Raw genomic sequence first — 9910 nt, 5'->3', positions numbered from 1 at the left:
AGTCTGGCTTCTATGCTCGCTTCCCCAGGCAGCACCCTCAGAACCTCCCCACACAGCGTGAAGGCCGGACAAGGAGGGACAGTTGGCGATGCATGGATGTGTTTATGGGCTTCAGAGACAGCATCCCATGTTGAATTAGGCATGCATGGCTGCACCCTTCCTCCTCTGGGTGCATGGCAAGGCACGGCCCTAAGGCCCTTCAAAATCCTCAGCACCAAGCCCATGATGCTGTTAATCCGGCCCTGGTCCTCCTCCACCGCCGCTTCCACCTACACCGCCCATAGGTGTGCGCAGCCTATTGCATTAAGGTGTGCACCCCAAAGTTGAAATACACATGCATGTGTTTGCCAGCAGGGAGAGTAATGTATCGGGGCCATGTACCTGTAGGCAAGGAGAAATAGAGCAGAGCAGGTCCCAGGGAGATCTTTCCCATCTCCTCACTGGCAATGCTATGTGCCCTAGGTGATTAGGGTGTGCCCAGGCACACCCAGCACACCCTGTGCGCACGCCTATGTCACCGCCACATCCACCACCACCTCAACCTCCCTCCTACTCCATATGGGCCTCGTCCTTCAGAGATGAAGAAGAACATTGTTTTATTTTTCTGTTTTTTTTTGTTGTTTTAAGTTATTTCCCTATCCACATTTGTTTGCAGAGCACTTGCCATGCTCTTAATTACGTTTTGCTGCCATTTGCAGCACTCTAGCCCTTTCCTTTGGTGTTTTAGAGCCATTTTAGTGCCTTAAAGTTCGGGTCCCCATTGACTTCAATGGGGTTCGGTGTCCGGGAAAAGTTCGGTAAAAGTCCGGGACACGGACCCGGACTTTTTTTTAAAGTTCGGCCGAACCCGTCGAACACGGACATCTAGGTGTCCGCTCAACCCTAGTAGAGATCTATGAGAGAAGTCATCTCACTATCATGTTCTCTGTGTAGCAGTGTGTATGTGTGTGTGTGTGTGTGTGTGTGTGTGTGTGGGGGGGGGGGGGGGTTGGATTCTGCATTCTGAGGACTTGGAATAAAAGAGAACATATGGAAATGTTTTACATTATTCAATCATCTTCACATTCCATTTCTATTCATCTTCTTGATAATAAAGCATTGATAAGATTTCTCGGATAAATGTCTCATCTGATGATCTCAGGTCTCAGTGTCGGATTTGGCGGTATAATAGGGCTGATTATTTCTCTGTAACGTTCTTTACAATTCAGGCGGCAAATTTAAAAAAGGAGCTATGTGAAATCTGGGCCAATCAGAGCTGTGGGCGTTTCCCTCTTAAGCCAGTTATGTCTTTCTTATGAGGATTTCATAGACATCTATTCTGAGATCTTTCTCCGTTTCCCCCCTAGAAAATACTTGTTCAGTAGACTTTTCTTTGATCTCTATAGGAAACATTCTCTAGCAGGGCGGAGTCTGTATTGTAAAGTAAAAGAAAAGCTTGGAAGAAATGTGACATTTATATTTCTAACGTATTTATTATTCTTGGTTAGATAAACTGTCCGACAATTCAGAGGACGGATGATCGATGTTCCCGGAGGAAGAGATATCAGATTTTAGTGTCTGATTATTCTTTGTGAGATAATTGGAACGTTCCATAGAATTCCGGCGGGAAATCTGGGCGTTTTCTTCTGATAATAAAATGTATTTTTCGTCCAAGCAGTGTAAAGGAGGATCTGAAATTTTTGTTGCTTTTCAGATGAGGGATGTTTGTTTGGTATTTAATACTGAAAGATCTCTGATCTCCAGAGGATATTCAGCAGAATTAAAGGATGACGGAAAATGAAAACTAACCCCTAGAAGGAGATCACATCGTTCCTTATACGATATAAACAATTAGATGCTATATATATATATATATATATATATATATATATATATATATATATATATATATATATATATATATATATATATATATATATATATATATATATATTCGAATTTGCTGTTAGAACAGACAGGTGTCATTATAGCACATTGTCCCCCCAACCGGATCACAATCTTAGGTGTATAAATATACGATCAGATCTCCTAAACATGTATGTCCGGCTCCTTCTTAGGCTCTGGGAAGATCTGTTGGATTTGGAAATAGAAAATAATTGATTCGGATTACTTGGCGCCAGACTTGTGTCAGTAATCATCGAGAATTTAACCGGTTTGGAAGAAATATTTGGAACCTGAAAAGCGACACAAGGGATGTGATTTGGAGGAAGATGAGCAGATCTATGAATAGAACTTCTACAATGTCGAGTTTAGCGGGATAATGCATCTGAATCTTCCTATCGTCCAGAAGGAGCACCTTTACTAATATATACACATTTATAGATGAATCATCATTAGCAGATTAAAAACTTAAAGTGTTAGTAATAAAGGAGCTAGGGAATAAAGGCCTCCTCACAGGGTGGTGCTGTGAATGCGAGCATAAAAAGGTGCCACATCCCAAATGTAATAGCAAAATTGATCAGTGAACTCTTATGGACTTTTTAGGCACCAAACTACACAAAATGTCTTAAAAATTATACCCGTTGTTACATTTTGTTCTTAAAACTAGTGATCGACCGTTAGTTTTTTTTTTTTTTTTTTTTTTTTTTTATTGCCGATACCGATAGTTTGGTCATCGCATATCGGTAAATATCAACCGATATTTTCGTACATTAAAATTAAAAAAAAAAATATATATATATATATATATATATATATAATTATTATTATTCTTTTACAGGTACTCTTGTGGAGGGATCTGGGGGTCTAAAAGACCCCAAACCCTTCCTCTGCGCTTGGAAACATTCAAAACGCCACGTTTGGCGGTTTTATATGCTGTAATTTATTAGAATTTTTTAGCGTAGAATGTGGGGAAGTCCCCTCCCCCTCCTTGTAATGGCAGACTTCATTGGAGAATTGTCTTATTCTATAAAGGACTGTGTGCTATCCGAGGTGATATCGTGATCAGATTTGTATGTAACTGATACTTTGTACATATTTTGTGTCATTTACCTATCAGGCAGCTTATGGCTTTATCTATGGACATCGATCTGCTGTTGATGATGGAAATAGATACAAATAGACAAAGATTTGGCTGGGCTGATTGAATAGATAAATGTTTCATTTTTCTTGTTTCTCTCCCCCATTGTGTTGTGGGATAAAAGCTCCGCGATCTTCCCAACGTGTGATTTGAGATAAAGTAACAATGTAAGGCGAGAGATTGTGGAGGATGTTTTATTGTAAGAATGTGTGAGTGCGGCATATAGATGTTTATTCAGCTCTGCCGCCTCGTGGTGATTCGTGGTAGAACAGTCGGGTATGTGTGCAGTACGAGGCGATGAATAGGGAATGTATAGAGGCAGAAAGTGGAGATGATCTCCGCAATAAATCTAGAATCAGGATGGGAATAGAAGGAAGGTTCGATCCATTCCCCTCCCAGTCTAGGCGATCTACAGTACTTATCTAAAGATAATTTAAAGAGAAAAGTTTTCTATTTTCTAAAAATTAATTAACTTCCTAAATAACAAAACACATGAAGATCGGAGTAGAGCTCTGCTGTGATGTCTGTGGGTGGCTCTTAGAAGAGCCTTTGTGTGTTGTTGGGATGATGGGGAGATTACTTGGCGCTGGTGTACTTGGTGACGGCCTTGGTGCCCTCGGAGACGGCGTGCTTGGCCAGCTCTCCGGGCAGGAGGAGGCGGACAGCGGTCTGTACCTCCCGGGAGGTGATGGTGGAGCGCTTGTTGTAATGAGCCAGGCGGGAAGCTTCGCCGGCGATGCGCTCGAAGATGTCATTGACGAAGGAGTTCATGATGCTCATGGCCTTGGAGGAGATGCCGGTGTCGGGGTGGACCTGCTTGAGCACCTTGTAGACGTAGATGGCATAACTCTCCTTCCTGCTCTTCCTCCGCTTCTTGCCGTCCTTCTTTTGGCTCTTGGTCACGGCTTTCTTGGAACCCTTCTTGGGCGCCGGGGCGGACTTGGCTGGTTCAGGCATGATAAGGGTTAATGTGTTCTCTCCGCTGTGTGCAGTGACTGTGAGCTGGATCCGCCCTCATGTGCTGCTTTTATAGGCGTCCTATGCAAATCACTGCTCCTCCTCCTCACTCTTCTATTGGAGGATTCAGTCATGTGATGGGGAGGGGTGGAATGATTTCCTTCCTTGTTTACCGATTGGTATAGAAACAAGTCAGAACGCTATTGGGTGGCTTCAAATGTAACCAATCACAGAATGTGACGTCAGAGCAGTGACTGTATAAATAAAAGGAAGGGACCAGGAATTTGGTAACTTCGTCTGACGACTCTCTCATCTCACAATGTCTGGCCGCGGTAAACAAGGAGGAAAGGTTCGGGCTAAGGCCAAGACCCGATCATCCCGGGCTGGTCTGCAGTTCCCAGTCGGTCGTGTTCACCGCCTGCTCAGGAAGGGCAACTATGCCGAGCGGGTCGGGGCCGGAGCTCCCGTCTATCTCGCCGCTGTCCTCGAGTATCTTACCGCTGAAATCCTCGAGCTGGCCGGTAACGCCGCCCGCGACAACAAGAAGACCCGCATCATCCCCCGACACCTCCAGCTCGCCGTCCGCAACGACGAGGAGCTCAACAAGCTGCTCGGGGGCGTCACCATCGCCCAGGGAGGAGTCCTGCCCAACATCCAGGCCGTGCTGCTGCCCAAGAAGACCGAGAGCCACAAGGCTGCCAAAGCCAAGTAATCGCCAACAACTCCCCCTATCACCCTCTCACCAAACACAAAGGCTCTTCTAAGAGCCACCCACATACATCACAGCAGAGCTCTACTCTCATTTCAATGGTGTGCAAAACTGATTTTATTTATTTCTTCTATTTTGGGTTAGGTGAAGATGTATCAAATACGATAAACCCAAATATGTTTTAGTGCGATTTTCTTGTCTAAATAAATTCTTATGTATTCTGAGTAGCACAGATCATAAATCTAGATGTCCGCCTTTACCTTCTCTCTCATCCTTATACTGCAGCACAAAAGCTTTTCTCAGTCTCCCACATCTCTATAGAGAGCACAGAGATCCCCGATTGTGTCTACGGCAAGCAGCCAATTATTGGTTTAAATGCCCCAAACCGCAGATTGTTTATTCACACTTCTAATACAGGGAAATTGTACTGAGAACATTTCCTAACTATAAATATGCGGAAATCCATTGGGAGATCTGATTGGACATTTGGATATCTAAAGATTTCACCTTGGTGGGGAGCACAATGGGCGATCATGAGACGTGTCAGTGCTTCCAGCCATTGCCAGTTCTATCCTATTATAAAGATTTATAGAACAATGTCTTCTTACAGAGACTCCTCCTCATTGTCCTCCATACTTTACTTTTACTACATTTCTTCTACAGATCAGAAATTATTCATTATATACCAAACATCCCCACCTGAAACATCAACACAGATCAGTCAGAGCCTCCATCAGATTTTTTTTTTTTGTTTAAAAAAAAAAAAAAAAAAAAATATATATATATATATATATATATATATATATATATATATATATATAAAATATCGATTGTATGTATATAATCAGATGTGATTGGTTAATCTTTCAAATTCCTCCTATAGAATCCTCTTCTTCCGGGAAACAATCCCCGGTAGTTTAAGAATAAAACAAAAAAAATCGTTAAATTATTATTTTAGGGTTTGATTTCACATAGAATACAGACTCCGCCCTGCTAGAGAATGTTTCTTATAGAGATCAATGAAAAGTCTACTGAACAAGTTTTTTCTGGGGGGGGGGGGGGGGGGGGGACAGAGAAAGATCTCAGAACACTTTTTCTTTTGGTCGCGTCAGAAGAAATTACTGGCTGATTAAGGAAACGCCCACAGCTCTGATTGGCTCAGATTTCAAATTGCTACTTTCAAATTTGCCCGCCTGAAATGTTGAGAACGTTACAAATAATCAGCCCTATTATACCGCCAAATCCGTCACTGAGACCTGAGATCATCAGATGAGACAACAACTGGGCGTTTTCTTCCCATAATAAAATGTATTTTTCTTCCAAGGAGTGTGAAGGGGGATCTGAGATCTGTGTTCCTTTTCAGATGGGGGATGTTTGTTTGCTATTTAATATTCAATGATCTCTAATTCTGCTGAATATCTTCTGGAGATCAAAGGATGGAGGAAAATGACAGCCAGTCCCTGTAAGGAGATCACATCCTTCCTTCACATTAAATACGATATAAACAAATATTAAAAAATAAATAAATATATAGCACGTTGTTCCCTCACCCGGGTCACAATCTTAGGTGAGGAAATCTACAATCAGATCTCCTAAACATCTATATGCCGCACTCACACATTCTTACAATAAAACATCCTCCACAATCTCCCGCCTTACATTGTTACTTTATCTCAAATCACACGTTGGGAAGATCGCAGAGCTTGTATCCCACAACACAATGGAGGAGAGAAGCAAGAAAAAGGAAACATTGTATCTATTCAATTAGCCCAGCCAAATCTTTGTCTATTTGTATCTATTTCCATCATCAACAGCAGATCGATGTCCATAGATAAAGCCATAAGCTGCCTGATAGGTAAAAGACACAAAATATGTACAAAGTATCAGCTACACACAAATCTGATCACAATATCACCTCGGACAGCACACAGTCCTTTATAGAAGTTAGAAGTAGACAATTGTCCAATGAAGTCATTGGACATGTTTAGCACCTTTACTAATATATACATATTATACATATTTATAGATGGATCTTCATTAGCAGATTAAAAACCTAAATTGTTAGTATTAAAGGAGCTAGGGAATAAAGGCCTCCTCACAAGGTGGTGCTGTGAATGTGAGCCGAAAAAGGTGTCACATCCCAAATTTAATAGCAAAATTGATCAGTGAACTTATGGACTTTTAGGCACCAAACTACACAAAATGTTTAAAAAAATTATATATTTCATTACATTTTGTTCTTAAAACTAGTGATCGACCGTTATCGTTTTTTTTTTATTGCCGAAAACAATATTTTGGTCATCGCATATCAGTATCGGCCGATATTGACCGATATTTTCGTACAAACAAAAATTGTTTTATTTTTTTTTTTACAGGTACTCTTGTGGTGGGATCTGGGGGTCTAAAAGACCCTAAACCCCTCCTCTGCGCTTAAAAGCATTCAAAATGCCAAGTTTGCGTTTTGAATGCTGTATTTTTTTTGAATTTGGCACCGAGTACCCGAAAGTGATGTCATGACTATGGATGGCCTTGCAGTTCGCCCAGCGGTCGGTTTGCGCAAATTTTGCTTTTTCGCAGCCTGACAATTTTGTGAACATATGGTGTTGTTGTTCGCAGTGGCCATACTGTATTAGTTTACATTGGGGAGAACTTTGACCCATGACACACCTGTCAGGTGGAATGGGACAGCCAATTGAAACATTTTAGCACATGGAGATGCCTCCTACCTTATAAATAGACCAGAGCTGGCGGCCATTTCACGTTCTGCTTTTTGTCAGCGTAGGGAGAGGTTGGCGAGTGCCTGTAGAGATGGACGAACATCGGCCGGGGCCGTTCATGAATGTCAGCCGCAAATTTCCTCAAAAGTTTGCGAACCGCGATTTTGCGGCGGGCCCCATTGACTTTAATGGGAGGCAAACTTTAAAAACCTTTAGGTCATATTTGCAGCCACAAAATACTTACTCACTGTACACAAACAGCCCCAGCACATGGACAATGTGATAACAGAAGTATTGCAAATGAAAAAGTTGCCCTAATTTTTTTTTTTTTTACAGCAATTTTTTTTTTTTCATAAATCAGCCAGAACTGACAGCAGCTGGTAAATACATTGTCTAATATATATAGGGTCCATTCACACATCTGTAAAATGGGTCCGCATCCGATTAACATAGGGCGAGCCGAGCAAGCTGGACGCTTTGGAGGGGAGCTCCGTCTAACCAGCTTTCTAATCCATCGCCATCCACCGCTCAAACCCCATCCACAGCCTCCACACCATCGAGGAACATCCTCTGAGACCCGCTGTACAGGTCAGTACAAGTCTTGGGAGTCTCGCTGGCGATAATCCGGGGATCCGGATTCGGGGCCTACATCACCTCCGAAGCCGCGGCCTTTCCTAGCGGCCGCCGCGATCCGACGTCCGGTCCAGCGGCGGCTCTCCGGGCTCCTACGGTCTCCCTAACTGCAATCTGGAGACTCCCTCCACCTGCCTGGGCACCCCGGGCCCGCCATCCACCTTCTGGGATGCGAAATACGTCTGCAGAGTGGCGCCTGAGGTTGCGGCCTAGCTGTCCTAGAAGCCGCGGCCTCTCCTACCACTGTGCTCCACACGCCGGGCGCCGGGTAAGCATTATACCCCAACTGACCTTATACCTCAGCAGCTGCATCCAGACTCTTTGCCCGCACTATATCCTACCTGCTGCAGTGACGTATATCCAACTACCTACCCTGTACATTGCAACCACCTGACCATATCCAGGCTCAGTCTCCAACCAGCAAGATATAGCAGGATCTCCCCCCAGAATGACATTAACTCTCCTCGGCTGCATCTATGCTTTTTAATCTCTTGCTCATGTCTACATTACATTGATGTAGTAACTTTAGTCCAACATTTAAGCTCTCTTCTCACACGGGTGCATGGTCTGCCGCAGACCATGATGATTGCGTGAGTCAGGCACTCCGCTCCACGTTCCGGATCCACTGCAACCTGAAGCCACATCCCCAAGTCGCACATCACCCCATTGACCACCCTCACACAGGCAAGGCGTCAGGGTATGCCGCACCGCGGTTACAAACCGCCTGCACCTCGCCGCCTCACTGACTATTTCAACGCCACCAATATGCGGCCTCCACAGCATGGTGCCGACAACGAGACCGGCCGGTCTCCAACTCCCTCCACTACCCAGGAGCAACATCCCAAGGCATCGCCTCCATCGAGCGACCCTCTCACATCCATCAGTGCTGGAGAGATGGACACTACAGCGCCACCTGACATCACCATGTCGGGACTCACATCAGACAGAGGTAAGAGGCTCGCTTCCTCCCCTGCCCAATCTCCATATAAAGGCCCACATCCTAAGAAGCAATTATGGTCCGCAGACACAGACAGCGACAGAGCCCCAGCTTTGGCAGCACTTCCCGCTTCAGATAATCCAGCGTCAGAGGCTGCTATTAAATCCATGCTACTCACCTTCCAGAAAGATCTGCACAGGGAGCTTCAATTATCCCTATCACAAGTTCAAGACAGAATAGATTGCCTGGAGGTCAGAACTGACAACTTAGAAGACACTGTTCAGGAGCACGTTAGAGCGCACAATGAAGTATTGGATACTCAGGATTACCAAGCAGAAGAGCTACATCGCATCAAATTGAAACTTGCAGACCTGGAGGATCGCTCCAGGCGTAATAATATAAAATTCAGAAATATTCCTGAATCTGTTAAACCTAATGAACTGACCCAGTATCTACAGCGTTTGTTCTCCGTGCTCCTTCCAAGCTTGGATACACGCGACTTGCTTATTGACAGAGCCCACCACATCGCTAAACCTTCTCACCTACCTGCTGACGTGCCCAGGGATGTGCTGGCAAGAATTCACTTTTTTCCATGTGAAGGAACAAATCCTCCACACAGCTAGGGTGTCGAAACCCCTGCCGGCCCCATACACCGATTTGGCTCTCTTCAGCGACTTGTCACCGGCCACAATGGAGATGCGTAAAGCTGTCACACCTATCACGTCCATCCTTCAAGAAAGAAAAATAATCTACAAATGGGGTTTCCCTACCAAACTCCTGGTAACTTACCAGCAACAAATGGACCCTATCCTGTCACCTAAAGATGAATACAAGAAGCTGACAAATTGGGGTCTCCTCTCGCTTCCCCCTCTCACCCCTCACCATGGCAAGTCTCACCCTAATACGTCCTCTCAACAAGGTCCCTCTCCTGACAGGAA

The 9910-nt window shown here is 44.2% G+C and overlaps 2 protein-coding genes across 2 annotated transcripts; one reads left to right on the top strand and one right to left on the bottom strand.

Moving 5' to 3' along the window:
- Positions 1–3595: 3595 nt before the first annotated feature.
- On the bottom strand, positions 3596–3976 carry LOC309564792 (histone H2B 1.1-like; the record flags this gene model as incomplete). The annotated part of the gene is made up of 1 exon (XM_082269473.1): positions 3596–3976. One exon carries the CDS (start codon positions 3974–3976, stop codon positions 3596–3598), a length of 381 nt encoding a protein of 126 aa, XP_082125599.1.
- A 319-nt stretch (positions 3977–4295) lies between these two features.
- LOC309564781 (histone H2A type 1-like) lies at positions 4296–4688 on the top strand (the record flags this gene model as incomplete). Its single annotated transcript, XM_082269463.1, has 1 exon — positions 4296–4688. The coding sequence occupies one exon, from the start codon at positions 4296–4298 to the stop codon at positions 4686–4688; it is 393 nt and encodes a 130-aa protein (XP_082125589.1).
- Positions 4689–9910: the final 5222 nt, after the last annotated feature.

The sequence above is a fragment of the Pelophylax lessonae genome (genome assembly GCF_965119305.1).
Source record: "Pelophylax lessonae genome assembly, chromosome: 9".
Taxonomy (NCBI): domain Eukaryota; kingdom Metazoa; phylum Chordata; class Amphibia; order Anura; family Ranidae; genus Pelophylax; species Pelophylax lessonae.
Note: the sequence above shows the minus strand (reverse complement) of the source record. Positions and strands in the feature narration are given on the sequence as shown.